Here is a 25,619-nt window from a genome sequence, read left to right as displayed (position 1 = left end):
TTTCTTCCTGGTTTAGTGTTGGAAGATTGTACCTTTCTAAGAATATGTCCATTTCTTTAAGGTTGTCCGTTTTATTGGCATATAGTAGCTTGTAGAAGTCTCTTATGATCCTTTATAGTTCTGTGACGTCTGTTGTAACTTCTTTTTCATTTCTAATTTTATTAAATTGAGTCCACTCTCAGTTTAATAATTGAGTCTGGCTAAGGGTTTATCGATTTTGTTGATATTTTGAAAGAACCAGCTTCTAGTTTCATTGATCTTTTCTATGGTATTTTTTGTTTCTATTTCATTGATTTCTACTCTGATTTCTTTCTGCTAACTTTGGGTTTTGCCTGTTCTTTTTCTAGTTGCTTTAGGTGCAAAGTTAGGTTTTTTTTTATTAGAGATTTTTCCTGTTTCGTGAGGTAGGCTTGTATGCTATAAACTTCCCTCTTAAATTTATTTTGCTATATCCCGTAGGTTTTGGATTGTTGTGTCTTTGTTGTCATTTGCTTCTAGGTATTTTTTAATTTCCTCTTTGTTTTCTTCAGTGGTCTGTTGGTTGTTTGGTAGCATGTTGTTTAGTTTCCACATTTGTGGGTTTTTTTGCAGGTTTTTTTTTTTTCTTGTTGATTCCTAGTCTTAAAGCATTGTTGTCACAAAAGATGCTTGATTGTCTCAGTTTTCTTAAATTTGCTGAGGCTTGATTTGTGGCCCAGAATGTGATCTAGCCTAGAGAATGTTCCATGTGCACTTGGGAAGAATGTGTTTTCTGCTGTTTTTGGGTGGAATATGCTATAGGTATCTATTAAGTCTATCTGATCTAATGCCTTATTTAAGGCCTGTGTTTCTTTGTTGATTTTCTGTGTGGATGATCTGTTAGGTGTTGTGAGTGGGGTGTTAAAGTCCCCCACTATTATCCTGTTATTGTCAGTTTCTCCTTTTAAGGATGTGACCAGTTGCCTTATATATTGAGATGCTCCTATGTTAGGTGCATATGTATTTACATTTGTTGTATCTTTTTCTTGGACTGATCCTTTGATCATTGTATAATGACCCTCTTTGTCTCTTGTAACATTCTTAAGGTCTATTTTGTCTTAAGTGAGTATTGCTACTCTGGCTTTCTTTTGATTTCTTCTTTCATGGAATATTTTCTTCCATCCTCTCATTTTCGATTTGTGTGTCCCTAGAACCGAAATATGTCTCTTGAAAACAACATATATAAGGGTCTTGTTTTTGTATCCATTCAGCCAATCTATGTCTATTGGTTGGGACATTTAGTCCATTTACATTTAAGGTAATTACTGATAATGTATGTTTTTACTGCGATTTTATTCATTGTTTTGGTTTTCTTTTTGTTGGTCTTTTTTCTTCCCTTGTTCTCTTCTGTTGTGGTTTGATGACAGTGTTGTGTTTGGATTGCTTTTTCTTATTTGTGTATCTATTGTAGAATTTTGGTTTGCATTTACTGTGAGGTTTTGATATCTGAGCCTATATATATATATACACAAGATTGTTTCAGATTGTTGGTCTCTTAATTGCAAGTGCATCTGCAGTATCCTGCATTTGTACCCTCCTCATGATTTCTGGGTTTGGTAGCATATTTGTGTGTGGATGATTTCCTACCTTTACTATTATATGTATGCCTTTACTGGTGAGCCTTTTCATTTGTAATATTTTTGTTTCTAGTTGGGGCTTTTTCTTTTCTACCTGGAGAAGTTCCTTTAGTATTTGTTGTAAAGATGGTTTAGTGGTGCTGAATTCTCTTAGCTTTTGCTTGTCTGTAAAGCTTTTGATTTTTCCTTCAAATCTGAAAAGAGAGCCTTGCTGGGTAATCTTGGTTGGAGGTTTTCTCCTTTCCTCACTTTGAGTATATTGTGCCACTACCTTCTGTCCTAGAGGGTTTCTGCTGAAAAATCAGCTAATAACTGTGTCAGGGTTCCCTTGTATGTTATTTGTTTCTTTTCCCTAGCTGCTTTCAGTATTTTCTCTTTGTATTTAATGTTGGTCAGTTTGATTTAAATGTGTCTTGGGGTGTTCCTGCTTGGATTTGTTTTATATGGTGGTTATGCTTCCTGGATTTGAGTGAGTTATTCCTTCCCCATGTTTGGGAAGTTTTCAGCTATTATCTCTTCAAATATTTTCTCTGGCTCTTCCTCTCATCGTCTTCTGGCACCCCTATAATATGGATGTTTATGCATTTACAGTTGTCCCAGATTTCTCTTAGGCTGTCTTCATTTCTTTTCAGTCTTTTTTCTCTTTTCCATTCTGTGTCAGTGATTTCCACCATTCTGTCTTCCACCTCACATATTCATTGTTCTGCCTTCTGTTGCTTACTTGTAGTGAATTTTTTATTTCAGTTATTGTATTTTGTATCTCTACTCACTTCATCTTTAAATCTTCTATTTCTTTGTTCATTGTTTCTTGTAATTTATGAATCTTTGCCTCCAATTTATTTCCAAGATCTTGAATTATCTTTACTATCATTAGTCTAAATTCTTTTTCATGAAGTTTGGTAATCTCCAGATCACTTAACTGTTTTCTGGGGTTTGTTCTTGTTCCTATATCTGAGTCATAATTCTCTGCTTTTTCGTTTTGTATAGATTTTTAGTGTGATATCCTTTTTGTACACAATATGGTTGTACCCTTTCTTGCTTCTGGTGTCTGTTCCCCTTTGGCTGAAGTTAGTATGGGGGCTTGCTGCAGGCTTCCTAATGAAAGGGACTGGTACCTGCCCACTGGTAGGTGGAGCTAATGCTTATTCCTTTGGTGGATGGGCCTTTGTCTTTGGGTGTGATTAGAGGCAGCCGTGTGTCTGGGGGGTGGGGTGGGGGGGGGAGTCTTTAGGCAGCCTGTTTGCTGATGGGTGGGGCTGTGTTCCCCCCTGGCTTGTTGTTTGGTCTGACGCTCCTCGGCCCTGATGGGTTGGGCCAGATTTTTCCAAAATGGCCACCTCTAGAAGAGTATGGCCACCTATAGAAGAGTTCACCCTGGTAATTATCCCCAAGACCTTAGCCTCCAGTGTCCTTCCCTCAAAATGAGCTATGGTCACCCCCTGTTTTCCCAGGTGATTGTCTAAAACCTCATGTATGTCTGACCCAAATTCCTATGAAGTGTCTGCTTTGCCCTGGGACCCAGTGCACACAAAAGCCTGTGTGCACATTTCAAGAGTGGAGTCTCCATTTCCCCCAGTCCCGTGGAGCTCCTTTGCAGAAGCCCCACTGGCCCTCAATGCCAATTGCTCTGTTGACTCCTCCTTCCAATCCCAGGCCCCCAGGAGTGGGAACCTGATGTGGGGCTTGGAACTCTCACTCCCATGGGTGAGCCTCTGTAATATAGTCACTTTCCCGTCTGTGGGCCGCCCACCCAGCAGATATGTAGTTGCTTATATCTTTTAATCGCCCTTCTTACTGTCTCGATTTGGCCTCCTCTCAGTCTTTTGGAGTAGGATATCTTTTTGATAGTTTCTAGTCTCTGTTTTGTTGAAGGTTCTCAGTAGTTGGTTGTGATTTTGTTATTTTCATGAGAGAAGGTGATCTCTGGTCCTTCAACTCCACCTTCTTAATTTCCTCCTTTACTTTTGAATGCTTTTTTTTTTTGATAGATTCAGAGTTCTTGGTTGATAGTTTGCTTCAGGACTTTATATCACCCTATATTGCCCTTTAAAGTCTGTGGTTTCTGAAGGGAGATAGGCTGTTAATCTTATTGTGAATTCCTAGTATACAACAAGTTGCTTGATTCTCTTGTTTCTTGCAGTATAGCTATCTGTAAGTTCATCCTGTTTTCAGTTCATTGAACTTCTTGGATCTATAGATTTGTAGGTTTCTTTTTCGTATTTGGAAATTTTCAGCCGTTGTTTTTTCACATAGTATTCTTCACATCTGGGAAAGCTTATATGCATGTGTTGGTATGCTTATTAGAATCTCAGAAGTCTCTTTGGCTGTGTTCATTTTTTTTTTCATTCTTTCTTTTTTCCTAGACTGGAAAACTTTAACTAATCTTAAAGTTCATCAATTGTTTCTTCTACCTGCTAAAATTCACTGTTAAAACACTCTAGTATGTTTTTCATTGTAGTTATTATACTTTTCAGTTCCAGATTTTGGTGTTCTTATAATTTCTGTATATTTATTGATAACCTCTGTTTGGTAAGTCATTCTCCTGGTTTTTCTTTATTCTTTTTCTTTTTTCTTTTTTTTCTTTTTTTTTTTTTTTTGCTTTTTAGCCACACCCACAGCATATGAAGGTTCCCAGGCTAGTGACTGAATCAGAGCTACAGCTGTCGGCCTACGCCATAGCCACTGCTATGCCTGATACGAGCCATGTCTGTGACCCATACCACAGCTCATGGCAATGCCAGATCCTTAACCTACTGAGTGAGGCCAGGGTTTGAACCTCCAACATCATGGTTCCTACTCGGATTCATTTCCGCTGTGCTGCAACAGGAACTGCTCTTCTGGTTTTCTTTAACTCTTTGTTCATGGTTTCCTGTAGCTCTTTGTGCATTTTAAAAGGTTAATCTAAATTCTTTGTCTAGTAAATTCAGTGACTAGGTTTCCTGGTGGACACTTTTCTATTGACTTTTTTTTTTTCCTGGAATGAACCATACTGTTTTGCTTCTTTCCATGTCTTTTAATTTTTTGGTTCAAAATAAGAGTTTTTGAATATTTTAATACAGTGAAACATAGGCAAGCCTCTGTGCTGTTTCTTCTGGGAGTTACCAGGCAGGTCAAAATCCACAACTACAGTTCTTTGAAAATAAGATTGGTGTTTCTGCCTCTGGCACTTGCAACTTAAACCCACAGTGCGAGCTGCCTTCCTTATGATCATTGCCAATCTAAGATGGGGGGTGGGGTGCAGGGACAGGTTAAAGTTTCTTTCTTCACTCAGCCTTATACTTGTGATTTTTTAAAAAACTAGATTCCAGAATTCAGCAAAAGTTGATTCTGACACTTCGGACTACTCATTGGTGGATTTTGTGGGGGAACAAAGCCCCAAAATTCCTTTCTCCATCTCTTTTGCTGATGCCATCTCCCATGGACATATTTATCTAATTTGTGGATTATTTACACACCTTCTCCTTTATCCTTTGTAACCTGTTTTATGAGTTCAGTGAAACCCTTCTTTTGTGCCTATTAATAACTCAAACAGAACTTAGACCATTTTAGAACTTCAGATATCAAGAGTTCTTTGAAGTATAAGGTTTGGTTACCTTTCTAATAAAAGAAAAAAAGATGATGATACTTGGTTAAAAGGTTATTTTAAATATAGTTTTAGAATACTGAGTTAGATTTAGATTTCTAATGCCTTTATTACTTGGAGGCCTAGGATAATTACTTTGGGTGATTGAAGTCTTAAACATGGATAATTCACATCTGGATTGTTGAGATTTTTTTTTTTTTCATATAACTCAGTTTTTAATAAATTGAATACAGGATTTTTAGCAGGTATGATTAAGCTCCTTATAATTTTCATTTAGCAAAGTTTTTTCTCAATCTCATCAGCATTGTTGATATTTTCATCATCTTAAATACTTTATTAGAGTGATAGTCCAGAATCTAATATAGGTATGCTTAATTTAGTAATCATGTCTTTTTTAGCACTTTTAATTTAGAAGAGTTGCTCAGCCTTTTTTTTTTTTTTTTTTTGGCTTTGAGATTATCATCAGACTTTCAGCCACTAGTTTTAGCTTCCATTGATGAATTTTTAAATCTCTTAAATTTCGTGTTTATTGGCTGGCATTTTACTATACAAGTGGGTCTTTTCTTTCTCCTTCAATTTAGAAGTTCCTATTTCTTCATTATTAGATTCAAATTATGCATTTTTGTTAGAAATATCACCAAAGTGATAATTGTATCCTTATTAGCTCATTGTATCCGTTAGGTAGGATGTCATTTTGTCCCACTGTAGATGACAATAATTTTTATTATTTAGTGGTGTCTGCCATAGTTCTTCGCTAAAGTTCAAGTGTAGGATTTAATAATTTTGATCTGTGAAACTCTTGTCAGTGGATTTTACTCCCTTATGTTCATGAATTTTTGAATATTGATTTTTTTCCCCCCAGGATGAAATACACTTTGTTCCCCTTTCATAGCTTCATATATAAAGACTTTTGCAGGAGTTCCAGTTGTGGTGCAGTGGAAGCGACATGAGGTTGCGGATTTGATCCCTGGCCTCGCTCAGTGGGTTAAGGATCTGGTGTTGCCGTGAGCTGTGGTGAAGGTTGCAGACACGGCTTGGATCTGGCATTGCTGTGGCTGTGGTGTAGGCCATCAGCTGTAGCTCCAATTTGAGCCCTAGCCTGGCAACCTCCATAGGCAGGGGTGTGGCCCTAAAAAGCAAAAAGAAAAAAAAAGAGATACTTGCAAAATAAAATACCATAAAATAAGTTAATCTAATGAAAAATTAGAAGGAATTAATATATTGTCCCATGCAAAGGCCTTGACATTGGTCCAGGAATAATTTGGACAAAATATACCTTTCTATTGATTTTTTTTTTTCTGCTTGTGATAAGACATTTCATAATACCATATCAAATTGAGTCTCTTTCTTATTGTCCTGCAACATTCTGAGGCTCTTTAATTTTTGGTCTGATTTCTTTATATTCTTTAGGTTGAGTAATTTCTAATTATTTGTCTTCAGATTCACTTATTACCCTGTCATCTCTACTATTGATCCCATTCACTGAATTTGTTGTTTCCATTATCGTATTTTTTAGTTCTAAAATTTCCATTTAGTTGTTCCTTATATTTCTGTTTCCTTGCTGAAACTTTCTATTGGGAAGTTCGTTTCAAATGTGTTTATAATTGTTTTTTTATGGTGGATGCTCTATCTTTGTCAGATATTTCCACCACTGACATCTGGTGTCTGTTAATAGTCTTTTTCTCATTCAAGTTGAGATTTTCTTGGTTCTTGGTATGATGAAAGATTTTAGTTTTATTATCATTGTATTCTGGGCATTTTGGATACCTTGCTATGAAACTGGGTCTTATTTAAATCTATTTTAGTAGGCTTCCTCTTACTCTGCTGTAGCTCCGAAGGAAGGCTAACTCATTACCTCAAAGTGGGAGGTGGGAGTTCCCATTTTGGCTCAGCAGTAACAAACCTGACTGGTATCCATGAGGGATGCGCATTCAGTCCCTGGCCTTGCTCAGTGGGTTAAGGATCCAGCATTGCCATGAGCTGTGATGTCTGTCACAGACACAGTTTGGATCCCGCATTGGTGTGGCTGTGGCCAGCAGCTGCAGTTCCAACTTGACCCCTAACCTGGGAACTTCTATATGCTTCAGGTGTGGCGCTAAAAAGCACAAAAGGTATTGGGGAGTGTAGATGAGGGTAGATTCCCCTCTGTACTTGATCTCCACCGGCCTCTGTTGAATACCATGTGATACCTCTTACCTCAAGGTGTTGTAGAAGTCCAAGCTCTTTGCTTTGACCCTTCTGACACTACAGAGCACAAGGGGAACCTTTGTTACTGCTGGCAGAGGTAGAATTCTAGTCTCCTCACTTGGTTGCCACCAGTATGATTGAAGAGGTGTGGGTTCCATGGTGTTTAGCTGGAGTAAGGGCAAATAGCAAAAAGTTATTGCCTGCTAGGCAGCACTTTTCCCAATCCTTTTCACTAGGGAGAGCAGACGTTTCTTGTTGGTTTTCTGAGTGCCGTTTTGAGTGTTTGCGTTTGTTTTGTTTTTCGTTTTTTGCCTGTGGTCATTGCTATTTCTGGGTTTGTAGGCTTCTTTATTGCCTGGTTCAGGATATATAAGAGGCAAAAAGAAAACCCAAGGAATGCACTGTCATGTTGTTCTAAGGTTGCTATTCAGTTCACCTCTATACTTTTCAGTCTTTTGATTTCTTTCTTTCTTTCTTTCTTTTTTAATATATTGCTCAGGAATTTTTTGCTGTGTGTGGAAGAAATAAGGAGAAATGTGTTTTTTCTCATTTTGCTTGGACCTGTGCAGCCACATGGTTTAAAACTAAGACAGTTCATTAAGAATTTATTTTAAGTGAAATGCTCAAAAATACTTTATTAAAAGTGTTTTGCCATCATATTTTATAAGCCCCTAAGATGTTCATAAAGTTAGGTGTTTGTTTTAGATACACATGCGCATTTAAAAGTCTACTACTTTTATTTATTTTTTTTTAGGATTATGTACTGAGGGACTCTACCGTGTTAGTGGAAACAAAACTGATCAAGATAATATTCAAAAGCAGTTTGATCAAGGTAAGAAGATAATTACATAAAATCATTGTTTTATTATTTTCTTTTTTGGAATTTCATATGAAAACCTCCAAAGCATATGGATATTGAGGGGAGAAAGTTATGAAGTAGAATTAGATGTGTTTAATGGAATAGATAGCAGACTGAAGAAATAGGAGAGCAGAGTTCCCTTGTGGTACACCAGGTTAAGGATCTGATGTTGTCCCTGCAGCAGGTCACTGCTGTGGCATGGTTTTGATCCCTAACCCCACACTTCCACACAGCATGGGCAGGGCCAAAAAAAAGAAGGAAAGAAAAAGAAACAAGAGAGCTGTAAGTCCATTACCAGAATTTGAAAAGCAATAAATTGAGTTTTGACACATCATTATCTTTGTAATATTAGAGATGGTACTTAATTAAAGATGCAATTTAATTTTTTTTTTAACTCATGGTATTGGGCCAGCTAACTAACCGTTAGAAACCGTTAAAACAAATCTGAATTGCCTACTCATATTAAAGTAAATTCTATATGAGATCAAAGATTAAATGCAAAATGTCAAAACTAGGTACTAGGAAGAAGAATGAGTGAATATATTTATAATCTTGGAATAGGGAGAGGCCTAAACTTGATATGACACCTAGAAAGCATGATGATAAACAAGATGATAAACGGGATTGCCTAAAAAGGAAAAACTTATGTATACAACAGGGAATAAAGCAAACAAAATCAGGAGACAAACTGTAGACTTGAAGTGGCTGTGGAATTTTTTTGCTTAATTAAGCAGTTCATATCAGAAGAAAGCAATCAGCAAGCATGAAAATATGCTCAGTTTCTGTCAATGATAAATAAAAATTAAAACAAAAGACTGTATCTAAAAAAATTTTTAAGCATAACTTTATTTTAAATTGAAGTATAGTTAATTTACAGTGTTATGTTAATTTCTGCTGTACAACAAAGTGACTTAGTTATACACATATATATATTGTTTTTGTAAATATTCCTTTCCATTATGGTTTATAGATTGTATGTATTTCATTATGAGAGTGCAAAAGATTGTCTCGAGGATGTAGGCAAGCAATTTTATTGTACACTGTAGGTTGTGGGTATTTAAGGTAGCTTTGCTGTGGAAGTTCCATTTGTAAATATATGTTACAGAAGTCCTTGTGTAAGCATACTAAGATACTTACTGCAGCCTTGTTTGTAATTTTTTTTTAAAGGTGGGGGACCACTCATGTTTGTAAGTAGAATACTAGATAGCCAGGTAAAATAATGAAGATTTATTGTGTTGAAACGGTAAAGCATCAGTTGTTGAGTGGTGTGTGTGTGTTTCGTGCTTTAAAAGAGTATTATCTAGTATTTCATTTTTAAAAAATACTTTCTTAGAGAAACTTTAGATTTTACATTTGAAATCAGTACAGTTTCACTTCCAGAATAAAGGAAGAGTAGTTAATTCCAGTACCAGTCTCTAAATTAGACTTTCTGGTTTTGCCACTTAACTGGGTGTCTTTGTGACCTATGAAGTTAATCTTTCTCAACCTCAGCTTTTTCAAATCTAGATGAGGAATGCTATAAGAGTAAGTGAGGAATAACTAGATAATGCACATGATCAGTTTTCGGTGTCAGACACCACATTAAATGTTCATTGGCTAATAACTTTTATTACAAAGAATGTAGCCTCCCTAAGAAAATAAGCTTTAGTACATAAAAGTTTTTATTGTAACATCTTTATATTTTTAAATGAAATAAATCAATGTTCAGTAGTAGAATATTATGTAAATTTTTAAATCTGGGAGGATGTTTTATAGCCATTAATTGTTTATGTAGGGCAAAAAGTAATTGGTGATTCTTGGTTAAGGGTATATATGAGTTCTTTGTATTTTTATTATTTTTGCAAATTTTCTGCAAGTTTGAAATTACAACAAAATGTTACCTGGCTGCCCCAAAAAAAGTTTTTAAAAGTGGCTTTAATAACGGATAATGTCTTAAAAGTGAAATCCAAAATAAAATCTATATATGATTTGTCTTTTTTTTTTTTCCTTCTTTTTAGGGCTGCACCCATGGCATATGGAGGTTCCCAGGCTAGGCATCCAGTCAGACCTGTGCCAGAACCACAGCAGCACAGGGTCTGAGCTGTGTCTGCAACCTACACCACAGCTCATGGCAACACTGAATCCTTAATCCACTGAGTAAGGTCAGGGATCGAACCCGCATCCTCATGGATACTAGCTGGGTTCATTAACCCTGAGCCACTACGGGAACTCCTGTCTTTTATTTCTTTAATGAGCAAGCAAGGATTAAAAGGAAACATGCTAAAGTGTAAACGATTGTCTCTGGGTGCCGGGGATAATTTTTTCCTTTTTTATTAGTATATATTTTCTATCATAAATATTCATTATATTTATAATAAAGTATCACTTTTTAAATAGCAGATTAACCTTATATTATACCTTTATTAAATTCCATTCTTTTTAAGTCAGAACTTCACTGGTAAGTGTTTGAATTGTTTTATACTTAAAAATTTAAGTATAAGTTAAAAGATCAAAACCTGAATTTATATGCATGATTCCTATCTTGTCTATTTCCTTATAGCCTTTTTTAAATAGCTTATGTAAACAAGATGACTTAAAAGAAGGATTTTTAAAAAACAGAGAAAGAGATATGTGAAAACTAATATTGTTCATATACTAATAAGCATAATAGCATTTTTTATTGTAACAAAAAATGATTCTTGCTTTCTCTTCCCTTAATCTATAGTTTGTCAGGCAAACTTATATTAAAACAATGAGAGGAGTTCTCTTGTGCTGCAGCAGGTTGAGGATCTGGCATGGTCACTGCAGCAGCTTGGGTTCAGTCCCTGGCCCAGCAACTTAACACATGCTATGGTTGTGGCCAAAATACCGCACAAAAACAATGAGGGAGAGATGGATTAACCTGTAAAGAAATGTGATTAATCAGAACACTTAAATGTCTTTGAATCTAAAAGTACCTATTTAGCTTACTTCTCTTGTAATAAATTTTAATTTTATTGTATAGACTATAAATTTTAATTTTGTTTTTTGTCTTGTAGATCATAATATCAGTCTAGTATCAATGGAAGTAACAGTAAATGCTGTAGCTGGTGCTCTTAAAGCTTTCTTTGCAGATCTTCCAGATCCTTTAATTCCATATTCTCTTCACCCAGATCTATTGGAAGCAGCAAGTAAGTGTAAGCCTCCTTTTTTATCAGAGGGATGATGATAGTGGATTTTGTGCATTGATTTCTGTGAGTTAAAATTGGTCATTTGCTAGAATATATAGCTAATAAAAATTTAGCTTCTAGAATGTTTTTTAAAGGTATTTTCCTTTAAATGAAGTTTTAGCTAGCCTCCCGTGTGACAAGGTGATCCTAGAAGTTAGATCATTGTATTAGAAGTTTGAGGTTTGTTTTTTTAATTCAAACTCAAAGACATTGCAAGAAAAAATTCTTCAAGTGAATGTATCTATGGCATCATCATTCATCCCGATGTTTCTATTAACCAAATACTCATTTTTTACCAGAAAATGAGTCAGAAGTTTTGTTTCAGTATCCAGTAACACAGTGCTTAATCTGCACTCTGTTCCAAATGGCTAAAATTAGTGTAGTTTCATAATTCTCTTTAATGACTCCTTTCGATTATAAGTCTTCAAGCTTTTTAAAATAAGACTACTTTCTTATGAGTCTGATTGTTAAAGTTCTCAATTAATTTTCTTTTTATTAAAAGCCACTTCATTATGTTGCCGCAAGATACGGTTTCCTTATATATACTCTTGTATGTAAACTAGGAATAGTTCAGTTGATAGCTTTGATTTTCTTCCTTCTTGACCGTAAACTGTAGTGTCAGAACTTTCCTACTTAGGAAATTTTTGAGGGCTGATTAAAAAGTAACAGGTGATATATGAGAATTTTGTCAGTGCTTGGTTATGTTACTACCGTAAGTTGGAATACAGGTTCGCCTCCTCCAGAAAGCCCATTGTTATTTTGGAATAAATGAGTAAGCAGTAAAGCATTCCCTTCTCTCCCATTTACAGCAGACCACATTTCAGTTATCTTGTTTGATAAATGCATAAATTTAGAAAGTAACTGAGTTAAATGCTTGTACTGATTGTGAAGAAAGATATTTGTTAAGCAAAATCAATTATAAGATATGGTAGTGTTCCCCTTGTGCTTCAGTGGGTTAAGGATCTGGCATTGCTGGTAAACTGTTGTGTAGGTCCCAGATGCAGCTCAGATCCAGAGTTGCTGTGGCTGTGGTGTAGACTTCAGCTGCAGATCCTATTCAACCCCTGGCCCAGGAACTTCGATATACCGCAGGTGTGGCTGTATAAAAGAAAAAAATAGGTAAATAAGTATAAGATGATACTTTAAATCGGGTGTTTGCAAACTTAAGGCTTACAGGCCAAAATGAGCTTGCTAGCAGTTTTTGGAAGGCTTGCAAGCTAAGAATGGTTTTTAACATTTTTAAATGGTTGAAAATAATTATAAGAAAAAGAAAATTTTATGACATGTTAAAATTATATGAAGATTTTGAGACTTTTAAAGTTGTGTTGAAACACAGTCACACCTGTTAACATATTATCTGTGGCTTCTTTTGTGTAGCACCTGCAGGGTTGAGCAGTTTTACTTTTCACAAAGTCTAAAATATTTACTCTCTACTATAGCTTGAATATTAAGAGCCTGGCAGATTTATAGGTAATTTATTAATTCTAAATCATTATGTAGTTATACAAATTGCTTAAGAAAATACTAACTTACCGTTTCCCATTTTACCATCCCCAAGTGACTTGCTTTTCAGTTATTAGCTCTACTTGTGAAAAGGCTATTGTAACAGGTGATAATGTATTTATTAACAGGTTCTTTAGAACATTTTCTTGGTTTTTTTATTTACCTCTCCTAATATGCTTCATACAGTCTTAATTATCTCATACAGTGAGCATAACAAGAAGCTTTATTGATATTTTTTAATGTATGAGTTTCACACAAATTCCTCAATACTTTAATTTTACAGAAATACCGGATAAAACAGAACGTCTTCATGCACTGAAAGAAATTGTTAAGAAATTTCATCCTGTTAACTATGACGTATTCCGATACATAATAACACATCTAAACAGGTATTTTCTTTTTCATTTTTGCAAATGCACTTCAAACCTGCAACTTTATAAATTGGGTGACTATAAGAGAAAGGGAGACCAACTAATTTAAACATATGTTCAATTTTGGTTCTCAGAATTATTTTTTCTGGATTTTTAAAATAGATTTTTCATCAGCTTGTTTAAAGAAAAGTATATGACCCTTTTGTACATATAATGATTATATAAATTAAGTGTGGTGAGTACATTTTTTTGGTCTCTCCTGTTCTTTAGCAGTTCTCTTCTATAGAATCTTAGAATTTTAGTTATGAAAGGACATTTAGATAATTAACCAAATTATCCTGTTTGATGTTGGAAAAATAGAGTTTTAAAGAGAGAAATCCTATGTCCAGGTGACATATCTTATGTCTAGAATCCAAGTCTTATTAAGAGGTTTGGGAGTTCTCTTATGGCACAGTAGCTTAAGGATCTGGCATTGTCACTGCAGCTTCTTGGGTTCCTCCTATGGCTCGGTTTTGATCCCTGGCACAACTTCCACATGCTACCGGCATGCCCCCCCCCCACCCCAAAAGAGATTTAATTGCCTTTTTTTATACTGTGTTTCTTTTGTGTGTCTAGCTTATTTTGTTTAGATATTCCTTATAGTGAAATTTCATTAGAAGCTTGAATTCATATTACTGTCTACCTTGATTGTTACTGAAATGCAGGACATTAATCCTATATCAAAAGCTTTAAATACATTAAGCTTTAAGTTTATGCTTTTTTCTAAAAATATGCTTTTTTCTAAAAATATGCTCTTTCATTTTTTAAATGAAAGGCAGTATTAATATTATGTAATAACGTAAAGGCCAAGACTGTGGAGTTAAAAAGGGCTTGGGTGGGTTTTTATGGTTTTTAATCTTATATTTTTCTTATTTTTGGGTTTTTTTTTTTTCAAATAGGCTTGGTTTGAAACATTTCGAGTTCTGTGGCCTTGGGCCTTAGCTTTCCTAAATCTTGATTTTCTCAACTATAAATGTGAGAATAACACCTTGTGAAATTATTACTGAGATTGAATAGAATTATTAGTATTTGTACTAGTTTTTTTCAAAAGTACACCCTTCATATTTTCTACTGACATTTTATTGAACTGGGGTTTGGGTTTTTTTTAACTAACAATGTCAGTGTATATACTAAATACATTTCAGTCTGTACCTCTTAAAAGAGAATAATAACCAATATTTAAAGTTTTGTTGTTACCATCTATGTAGCATAAAATTATATTAGTACTTCCAGTAACCCTTTTCTGAAGTTTGCATCCCTGAGAAAATACCAGCACACATAGCACTGCAGTATTCTTAGTAGAATTTCCTCTTTTAAAAATTGTCATACAAATAGTTCCTCTTGTGGTTCAGCAGGTTAAGGACCTGACATTGTCTCTGTGAGGATGCTGTTTGATCCCTAGCCTCACTCATTGGGGTAAGGATCTTGTGTTGCCACAAGCTGCAGCATAGGTTGCAGATGTAGCTCAGATCTAGTGTTGCCATGGCTGTGGTCCAGGCCTTTGCTGCAGCTCACATTCGACCCCTAGCCTGGGAACTTGCATGTGCCACAAGTGCAGCCCTTAAAAAAGAAAGAAGAATTACCATACAAGTGGCTCACTGTTTAACAGATATGTGCAGGGTACTGTAGGAGACCTTACCCAATACGGAGTGTAGGGATGGTGCATGAATGCATTTTTGTCTGACCCGATTTTAGTGCTGAAGTAAGAATTTGGACTTCATTAAAAACAATAGGGATTCCCCAAAAAAAGTTCCCTGGTGGTACAGGAGGTTAAGGATCTGGCATTGTCACTGCTGTGGCTTGGGTCACTGCTGTGGCACAGGTTCTCTCCCTAACCCAGGAGCTTCCACATGCCACAGGTGTGGCAAAATTAACAAACAAACAACAACAACAATAATAAAAACAGTAGGGAAAAGTAACAAAGGGAAGACCATTTTCAAAGAATCACAGTGCTAGCCCAGCATATTTGATGAATTGAGGAACAACAAAGAGGCCTATGTGATTTGAGCAGAGTGAAAAATAAAACAGTACTACTCAGAGTAACGCATTGACTAGCTTCAGTCCTCAAAATGTTTTCCTGTCAAGGAGATTGCTTTCATGTATGTCACTAAGTGCACTATTGAGTTCTATTGACATTCATAGGGTGAGGATTGGGAGCAAGACTTTGTCAATGAAAAAAGCATTGCATGATTGTTACTCTGAATGATACGGGGAGCCACTAGAGAGTAGAAGAGAGAAATAATATCATCAGACATAAATTTTAAAAGAAATACTTCACTAGATTGTAATGGATATACTCATTGTGCTAGATATTCTTGTAAGCACTATGGAGACATAGCAGTGAATAAAATAGTCACAAATTTCATGAAATTTACATTCCAGTATAGGAAATAAATCATAAATAAATACATAATGGATGGTTGACAAATTGCAAAGTTAACCCATGGAATTGTTCTTTGGTTATATTCTTCTTAGTTTTATTCTGAAAGACAACATCCAAATTCTTTAATAATAAATGATCTAGTTCTAATTTAGTTAAATCTCCTTTCCTTTTCTACCATGTACACACCAAGTGCCACTATATTAAACTAATAGCATTTAACCAAAAATATCAATTTGTACCTAGTCCCTTATTACATCTTAATGTGACTGCTTCAGTCTTTCTCAGAATTTAGTCCTCAAACCAGCAGCATCAGCATCACCTGGAAACTTGTTAGAAAGGCAAATTCTCAGGCCCCATCCCAGATGTAATTATCAATGTGTGTTTTAACAGGCCCTCTAGAAGGTTCTAATATATACTGAGAACCACTGGAGTGGGGGAGGGGTGTTTGTTTATTGAATTATTTGATTTGCAATGTTGTGTTAGTTTCAAGTGTATGGCAAAATGATTTGCATATATATACACATACACACATACATATATACATACATACGTATTTTGTTTTTTAGATTCTTTTCCATTATAGGTTATTACAAGATATTAAATATGTTTCCCTGTGCTATACTGTAAGACCTTGTTTTTTATCAGTTTTATATACAGTAGTGTGCATTTGTTAATCCCAAACTCCTAATTTATCCCTCCTCATCCTTTCTTTTTTTGTAAACATAGGTTTGTTTTCTATGTCTGAGTCTTTTTCTATTTTATAAATAAGTTCATTTATGTAATTTTTTAGATTCCACAAATAAATATGTCTTTCTGACTTGACCTCACTTAGTATGATAATCTCTAGGTCCATCCATGTTGTTGCAAGTGGCATTATTTTGTTCTTTTTTATGGCTGAGTAGTATTCCCGTGTGTGTGTGTGTGTGTGTGTGTGTGTGTGTGTGTGTGTGTGTGTGTGTGTGTGTGTGTGTACGTACATGTGTGTACCATATCTTTATCCATTTATAAGACACTTAGGTTGCTTTCATGCTGCCATAAAACTTTAGGGTGCCTATATCTTCAATTCAGAGTTTTTGTCATTTCTAGATATATGCCCACAAGTGGGATTGCAAAATCATAATGGCATCTCTATTTTTAGTTTTCTAAGGAACCTTCATACTGCCCTCCATAGTGGCTGTACCAATTTACATTCCCACCAACAGTGAAGGAGGGTTCCCTTTTCTTCACACCCTCTTTGGTGTTTATTATTTGTAGACTTTTTGGTGATGGCCATTCTCATTGGTGTGAGGTGATACCTCATTGTAATTTTGATTTGTATTTCTCTAATAATTAGTGATTTTGAGCATCTTTTCATGTGCCTGTTGGCCATCTGTGTTTTGTTTGGAGAAATGTCTCTTTAGATCTTGTGCTCATTTTTTGATTGGTGGTTTATTTGATATTGAGATGTATAAGCTGTTTGTATATTTAGAAATAAATCTCTTGGTCGCATCATTTGCAAATATTTTTTCCCATTCTATAGGTTGTCTTTGCATTTTGCTTATGGTTTCTTTTGCTGTGCAAAAGCTAATAAGTTTGATTATGTCCCACTTGTTTATTTTTGCTTTTATTTCTATTGCCTTGGAAAACTGACCTGAGAAACATTGGTATAATTTATGTCAAAGAATGTTTTGCCTTTGTTGTCTTCTAGGAGTTTTATGGTGTCATATTTTATATTTATGTCTTTAAGCCATTTTGAGTGAATTGTTGTATGTGATGGGAGAGAGTGTTCTAACTTCATTGATTTTCATGTGGCTGTCCAGCTTTCCCAGTACCACTTGCTGAAGAGACTATTTTTTTTTCTCCACTGTATAGTCTTGCCTTTTTTATTAAAAATGAATTGACTGTAAGTGTATGGGTTTATTTTTGGGCTCTCTCTTTTTTTGTGCCAATACTATACTGTTTGATTACTGTAGCTTTGTAGTATATAAGAACCAGTTTTGACTGAATTACTCTTAACATTTTCCCAACACCCTTGACTCAATTCAGACATTGCCTCTTCCAGGAAACCTTTGTGGTCACCCTCATCTTAACTGATTTGGTACCTTTCCTTTGTACTTTTCGACTCAGCAATTAGACTTGAAGCCCATACTTGTGCATTTTAAATTTGTAGGTGTACACTATCACATAGACACACCTGACTAGGCCCCATCATATGCTAAATCTTAACAAAAAGTTGATTTTATTCTGAATATTCTCATTTAGTCTCAACAAATATTAATAACTTTTGTGACAGAACACATGTTTTTAGAGCACATATTTTACCTCAGATGAGCAACTGTTGTATTTGGGGGTCTTTTGGTTTACTTTTTAAATTTTTGATAATGTAAATTTAAGTGTAAGATTTTCTTCCTACCTTGTATACTGGGCTGTTTCTTTTTGTATGAAATGAGAGGGTTGGATAAAATACTTATTTCCTCCCAATTTAATAATTTATAATTCACGATTTGCTTCTTATATTTCTTGCTTATTACAGGTAGTGCTTGCTCGTTTGTTTGTTTATTTATTTATTTTGCTTTTTAGGGCTGCACCCATGGCATATGGAGGTTCCCAGCCTAGGAGTCTATTCGGAGCTACAGCTACCAGCCTATACCAGAGCCACACCAACACAGGATCCCAGCCCCATCGGCAACCTACATGACAGCTCATGGCAATGCTGAATCCTTAACCCACTGAACGAGGCCAGGGATCGAACCCACAACCTTATGGTTCCTGGTCAGATTTGTTTCCTCTGCGCCATGATGGGAACTCCTGCTCACATATTTAAAGGCCTAAACGTAAAATAGTTAATAGTATATGTTCATTTGTAAATTATTTATTGTTAAATCATATGAGTATGTGTTTCTCTGAACTCTTGTCATTGAAATTAAATTTGTAACAATGTACAGAGTACTTAATGATTGGAAAGATTGTTTTTTGGAGTTCTAGGAAGTTAATTGTTTTTGCAAGTTGAAAAGTATCATGGTTAGAGAATATAATAGTTTTTCCCAAGTAAAGACCATCTTTGATTCTCATAAGGAATGAATTCTACTGCTCCCTTCTGTTATGAGAATGTAGTTGAACATGGAATGCACAAGAAGAAAAAGTTTTAAATTTGAAGTTAAGATTAACAAAAGGTAAAACTAAATCATCTAAAATAATATCTAGCTCTTGGATTCTTTAATTGCACTGAGCTTTGACTCTTTTATTTGTTTTTTTTCTTATAATTTCAGAGTTAGTCAGCAAAATAAAGTCAACCTAATGACAGCAGACAACTTATCCATCTGTTTTTGGCCAACTTTGATGAGACCTGATTTTGAAAATCGAGAGTTTCTGTCTACCACCAAGATCCATCAGTCTGTTGTTGAAACATTCATTCAACAGTGTCAGTTTTTCTTTTACAATGGAGAGATTGTGGAAACTGCGAACACTGTGGCTCCTCCACCACCTTCAAACCCAGGACAATTGGTGGAACCAATGGTACCGCTTCAGTTACCACCACCATTGCAACCTCAGCTGATACAACCACAGTTACAGACAGATCCTCTTGGTATTATATAAGTTGCAAGTGATTGCAGACAGCCTGAAATTGGACAAAAAGCAAATATAGACATGCATGTTTCAGGGTTCAGTAGTATACTTCATGTTTCTTACAGGTAATTCACATTCAAAATGATGAGACATTTTCTCTTTGAAATATATGGTATTCCTTATTCATTTACATTGCAAATCTAATACCATGTGATAAGCATGACTGGAGACGTTTAATTTTTATAAACAAAAATAGCTATAAAATACAAAGCTGCTGTTGCATGCAACCTTATTGCAATCAGTATATCATTCCTGTGGCATTTTCTGTCACATTATATTGTGAATAAAATTTTTCTATAGAAATTAAATGATTTAAAAATTCACATATATGAAACATTTAATGCTTTTCAGCCTGCTTTATGGCTGGTTTTGTTATATGATGTGCTAATTTGAGCAACTTAATTTACTTTTAGCAGTCTGTGTAGATAACTAAAATCCCAGTTAAGTATTTTTTAATTTCAGGCTACTTATGCCATGCTTGGGATGTTATTTGAAAGAAGGAAAAATACACTTAACCTTTCTGCACCTTCATCTTCTAAGTAAACCTATGGATTATTTGATGGGGTAAATGAACATTTCTTACACACACATACCAAGGACATGCTTGTGGCTAAAGTGAGTTGATAATGTTGTGCAAAGGATAGCTGTCACCAACTCATTTCTTTATAGTCCATAATGAAACAAACATCTTGTATACTGTTAATTCTGTAAACAGATGCATGTTCAAAAGATCTATTATGGTCTTGTAATCTTAATCTAATATATTTTAGATATTTTAATTTTTTTCCCTCTTGGGAAATACATTTAGTAGTGTAGAAAATACTTCATGACATTTTCATATAAGGTTATATAACTTTTCATACATAAACATGAAATTTGTTGTAGAAAATTCTTTAAACCAAACATTTTAATCTAGGACTTCAATTTAATCTGTCCCTTGAATCTATTTTTATGTGGCCCTTAAAACCATATCCCAAAATCCATTGCTAATATAGCAATAAAAATACTTTGGGTACTGACAGCCTCTTTGGAGTATGTACATATATTGTTGCAAACCTGTATTCATATTCTTTTCTGTGATAATGTTGTACTAAAATCCAAAATGGCTTTTACACCATTTTTTAAACCAATTTTTTTCCTTTAATGTTGGTACCAGATTTGCTGTAAATGACTGCTGCTTTGGGGATTAAATATTTTGTCAGTGAAGTTACCACCAGAACACTAAATTAATGGATAAAATTTTCGGAATAAGTGGCATAGGTAAATTTTGTTAGGCCTTATTCAAAATTTGTTCATTATCAAACCATGCCATTTTTTTCCCCAGAAAGGGGGGGGAAAAAAAAAAAAGGGCTTGTTTTTTGTTGCTAGGTTATATTTTGTGTAGTAAAGAAAAAATTCTTTGGTCCATGTTGTAATCTTCATTCATACTGCAATTTTAAGGTTGTCTTATATGTACTATAGTAAATAGATGATTTTGAGATTTGAGGCTCCTAAGAGTTTGATTTGCTCCATGTTTTTCCTAAAATAAATATTGTCTTTCCCAACTGTTATGTCCTAGGTATTGTACTTCTAATTTTAACTTCAGAATCAAGATGTTGACATGAACCAGGCTGCTGTTGAAGTACATGTATATTATAAATTATCTTATTTGTGTTATACTCTTACATGTTATTATCTTTTCTAAGAAAACAAAGTCCCTATTATTCCTATTGCAAAGCACACAGGAATTAAGAAAGTACAGTAATTTTTAAAAAGAAAAATCCGGTAAATGTAGTATTCTTAACTTGTTCTATATTACTTATACCTATTGTCTATATAGCTTTAATTTATAGCTGTCAGTTTAACATTGGCATGTCTGGCAAAGAAAATTAAACTTTAAGAGTTTTATAAACTGTTTCTAGATTGCTAAAGAATTTATTTTTCTATATATGGTATAGACAAAGCTCAAAACTATGTACAGGAAAAAAGCCTGACTATTTCTTTTAGAAGAAGGCTGAAAAGAGAATTTTCAGAATTGTTCATGTCTTCAGTTCATTTGGTCATAACTTTGCTATTGTAATATGTGAATCCCAGTTTATTTAAGCTATTCTCTTTTATACTGTGTTAATTTAACGTTCATGTGCAGTTAGTACCACTTTTGTTACTAAAACTAGCATTTACCATTTTTCACATTTTCCACTTTACACTTTCTCCAAAATTATCCACTTTTCTATGCATTCTAAAGTTGATTTGAAAAGCTTCAGAGCGGGGGTCATTTAAAATTCTTCTTTTGGTTCAGTTAACCATTAGGTTATAGTTAATTGAAAATTAAAGTATGGTTTAAAGCTCAGTCTGTTAACACTGAATTGATTGTGTTTGTTTTTGCCAAGGGTTTAGATATGTTTTTAAATATTAGAAAAATAATTCTAAAAGCAACATAATATAATTAAAAGTTTTTTTCTGGTAAGTTACTGAAAGGTTTCACTGTTTAGGGACCTATCATATAAGAGACTTCTTAAAGTATGAAAAGAATATTAGATAGTCTCATAATTATGGGTAAACATAAAGGCATTCTCTTTTACAGTTTTAAATAAAATTCCATGTACACACATGTTGCCATCGTTTCATTTAAGCTTCATTACTTGTAGTTATTACAATATCGTACTTAATGGTATCTAGATTAGCAATATACAGAAGCATAGTTTCAAATTTTCAGTAGATTTATGGGAAATCAAATCTTATTCAACAGATACTTATTAGGATATATGATTAATTTTAGAACAAAATTCCAGGCACAATATGTTTTCATTTGAAATGGTATTTGTTAGTAGTGCTTTTTTCCCCCCTAATATTTATAGTGTAAATAATGTAACAGCAATCTAACTCAACCAAAAAGCAGCTTTTATTTTCCATACTGTATGTAAATAATGTAGACCTTTTTTTTGAGGTACTGGAATTTAATTTCTAATATCTATTAGATAGAAACAAAGGGAACAATTGGAATAAGAACTTAGGCCTTAGCTTCCATGGTGATTTTTAGTTTTTTATACAGTAATAATTGTGATGCTATTTGTCAACTGGATATAAATATATATATAATTTTAAAAAGTCAAAAGTACTTTGTTTCTTTGTTTATAATTAATGTAATTTTGTGCTTCACCAACAGGATGCTGCAGTAAATTAAATATCAGTGAAGCTTCTTCTGTACAAAGAATGCTATGAATAAAACATAAGAAGCTGTGTAATTTTAAGTCATAGTTGCCTTTAATTTTACCATCTCCTTGGTAAAAATAAACTAATTTTTTTGTAAAATAGAATTTTTTTTAAAATTACATCAACATGATGAAAGTTTTATTAGTGTGTTATTGAGCTTTTACTGTACTGTGAGAGGAGATCCAAAATTTATTCTGGATGTATACATACAGATGAAAATTTAATTTTTAAATGTTTAGGATAAAAGATTGCACAGGTATTTAAGACTCAGATGTTATCTGGATCTAAATTTTGAGCTGTGGCTAGACATTCTTTTGAGCCACTGGAAATATTTTGAAGTCTATTCTAGTTTGTAGCAGAGATGCTAACTTTGAAGAATATAACTTCTTTGTTCTCTTTATGGTTTATGAATATTAAGTAAAACTTTATGGGTATATATATTCAGATTCTATGGATCTGGTGAGGTCGGTTTGACCTGAACCATTGTATATGTTTATCTTGATTTTAGTCCTTTTAATTAAGTACCTTAATTCTTAGGCTGAACAGTTTTTGATTTGTTTCAAAACTTAGGGGACATTTAAAAGTTTGTATTGTATTTGAACTCTTGAAGTTCTTAGCAGCCTTTTTAAATTATCAAATGTCTGAAAATAAAATTTTCTAAGATTTAATAAGGGAAGGAACTATTCAAAATTGATTTTGCATGGTAGCATCTGTGTGTAACTCTACAAGCATTAATAACATCTCATATCCAATACCCAATTATTAGATATGTTCCAAGTACCATGATATTTTTAAAGCAGTTAAAATCTAACTAATGAACTTTGGGAATAGTCACTATGCAGTTGAACCTCATCATCGTCCTATGAGTAGGATTCCTTTTTTTAACCCTTAAAATATTTTGTCTCTCTAGTTTGTGGGGTTGGATGGGAGGAATCCACAGTTCTTGAATTGTTTAAAACTTAAAAGTGTTTAATATTAGTCTTGTATAGAAATTTTTCAGGGAGTAGGAATGATTCTGAGAAACTAATCAAGGTAAGATTTCAGTTATAGCTAAGTTTAATGTATAAAATTATAAACCTTGAAATTAATGCTGTGGTGGCAGTTCTGATTTAGTTATTTTTACTCACTTAGAAGAGCGCCAATACCTGTAATACATGCACTTCTGCTGAAAGTAGTTATCAAAGAATTTGTAGTTTAGAAACAACTTATTACTTGTGTATTCCTACAGCATAGATTTTCTGTTCACTTTATTTGCCTCAAGTGATTATTATGAACAATTTAATAATGACTCTCTTGTTCTAATAGTTTCTCTTAATTTAAGAGAAACTATTAAGATCCCCTTAGTGTTAAAATGTACTTTTCAGATTTGTTTCTGTTTTGTATTAAATCTTATTCCAGTGTAAGTGATGTTGGTTTAGCAATTGACCTCTTTATTAATTGCCTCACTAATTCAGAACGAAGTATTTTGTCATAATCATTTAGTATTTTTTAGGTACTCACCAGTTTCTAAACTATCTTACCAGTATCAAATTTGAAGCTCTTAATTTCCCTTATTTCTAGATTCTTGGTGTTTAATTTTATCCCGATAAATGTCTTTATAGGTGTTCAATTAAGCCAACTTGTATTTAATACCTTAAAATGATAAGTAAAATTAGAAGCAATGTACCTTATACTTAGCATTATTAATTATTTGTATAGGACTTGGGTTATTTCACATGTGCAGGTCAAAAGATTTTTCAGAACTCTAGCTAAGAGAACATTGTCTTAGATATACCCTTTCAAATTTCTTAGAAATTTTATTTCTAAATTTTTCATCTTTCTTGGCACTCTAACTGGCACTCTGTACCAGTTTTGGTTTATAGAGAGAAACCATAACCAGCAATGTACTTTATTAAAAAATACATAAGCTAAAAACTGTTTTATCCAATTCTTTATTACAAAATGACTGATGTAAGTTACTTTAAAATCCATTTAAATAACTTTTTATGATGAGCAAACTTTTTTGATGAAAGGACAAGACAGTATATGTCTTAGACTTTGTAGGCCATACTAGTCTTGGGCATTTCTTAACTCTGCAACTGTGGTACAAAAATAGCCATGAACAGTATAGAAATAAATGAGCATGCTACATTCCAATAAAACTTTGTTTATAAAAAAGAGGCAGCAGACTGGATTTGGGCCACAGGGCTTAGCTGACTGTTCTCTTCCTTAGATGTTTAGTAAAATTAGATCTTCCAAGTTTTATTCATGTCGAATAATGTAACTCAAAGTGACATAGGTCAAAGTAAAATTTTACAAAGGATGATTACAGTTGCGTTCTTTTCTTACCACCTTTTTTTCTGAAAGGAATAATTTTTTTTGTTGTAAAAAGTAAATGAGAGCTATGTGATAGTTATTTTGAAAGATCATAATAATCTGTTAAAATATTGCATCTAGAAGATAGGAATGACAATATAACTTTATACATCAGAACTTAGTTGTTTTTTTTTTTTTTTTTAATGGCTACACCTGAGGCACATGGAAGTTCCCAGGTCAGGGACTGAATCCAAGCCATGGCTATGACCTAAGCCACCAATGCAGCAAAGCTGGATCATTTAACCCACTACACTGGGCTAGGGATTGAATCCATGTCTCTGCAGTGACCCAAGCCACTATTCTTAAGGGTAACAACCTAAAGTAATATTTTTGAGGACAGTAATTTCATCTCCACACACTATGTATTAATCATTATCATATAGTGAATATTTAAGTTGTTACAGAGTTCCTGTTGTGGCTCAGCAGAAACGAATCTGACTAGCATCCATGAGGATTTAGGTTTGATCCCTGGCCTTGCTCCGAAGGTTACGGATCTGGCATTGCTGTGAGCTGTGATGTATGTAGGTCGCATATGCGGTTCAGATCTGGTGTTGCTGTGGCTGGGAACCCCTAGCCTGGGAACCTCCATATGCCTCGGTGCAGCCCTAAAAAGGAAAAAAAAAATCATTATATAGAAATGAAGTGATTAAGATCTTCAAAATGTTAACCCTAAAATAATCAAAATCATGTCCATAATGGATTTAGAAATATGTGGCCATCATTTAATGGGTGATCTCTTCAAACTGTACGTTTCTGCT

General features: G+C 34.1%; 1 protein-coding gene across 4 annotated transcripts in view; it reads left to right on the top strand.

The window, feature by feature from the left end:
- The window catches only part of ARHGAP5 (Rho GTPase activating protein 5), a 138,360-nt gene extending 115,952 nt beyond the window's left edge, over positions 1-22,408 (top strand). For all 4 annotated transcript variants that reach the window (XM_047795186.1, XM_047795188.1, XM_047795189.1 and 1 more), the window contains exons 4-7: positions 8,120-8,197; positions 11,242-11,373; positions 13,199-13,304; positions 18,957-22,408. In XM_047795186.1, the coding sequence (XP_047651142.1) occupies positions 8,120-8,197; positions 11,242-11,373; positions 13,199-13,304; positions 18,957-19,284 (644 nt within the window). In that variant the 3' untranslated portion in view covers positions 19,285-22,408. The remainder of the gene's footprint in view (positions 1-8,119; positions 8,198-11,241; positions 11,374-13,198; positions 13,305-18,956) is intronic.
- The last annotated feature ends 3,211 nt before the right edge of the window (positions 22,409-25,619 follow it).

This window comes from Phacochoerus africanus, chromosome 9, assembly GCF_016906955.1.
Source record: "Phacochoerus africanus isolate WHEZ1 chromosome 9, ROS_Pafr_v1, whole genome shotgun sequence".
Lineage (NCBI taxonomy): Eukaryota > Metazoa > Chordata > Mammalia > Artiodactyla > Suidae > Phacochoerus > Phacochoerus africanus.
Note: the sequence above shows the minus strand (reverse complement) of the source record. Positions and strands in the feature narration are given on the sequence as shown.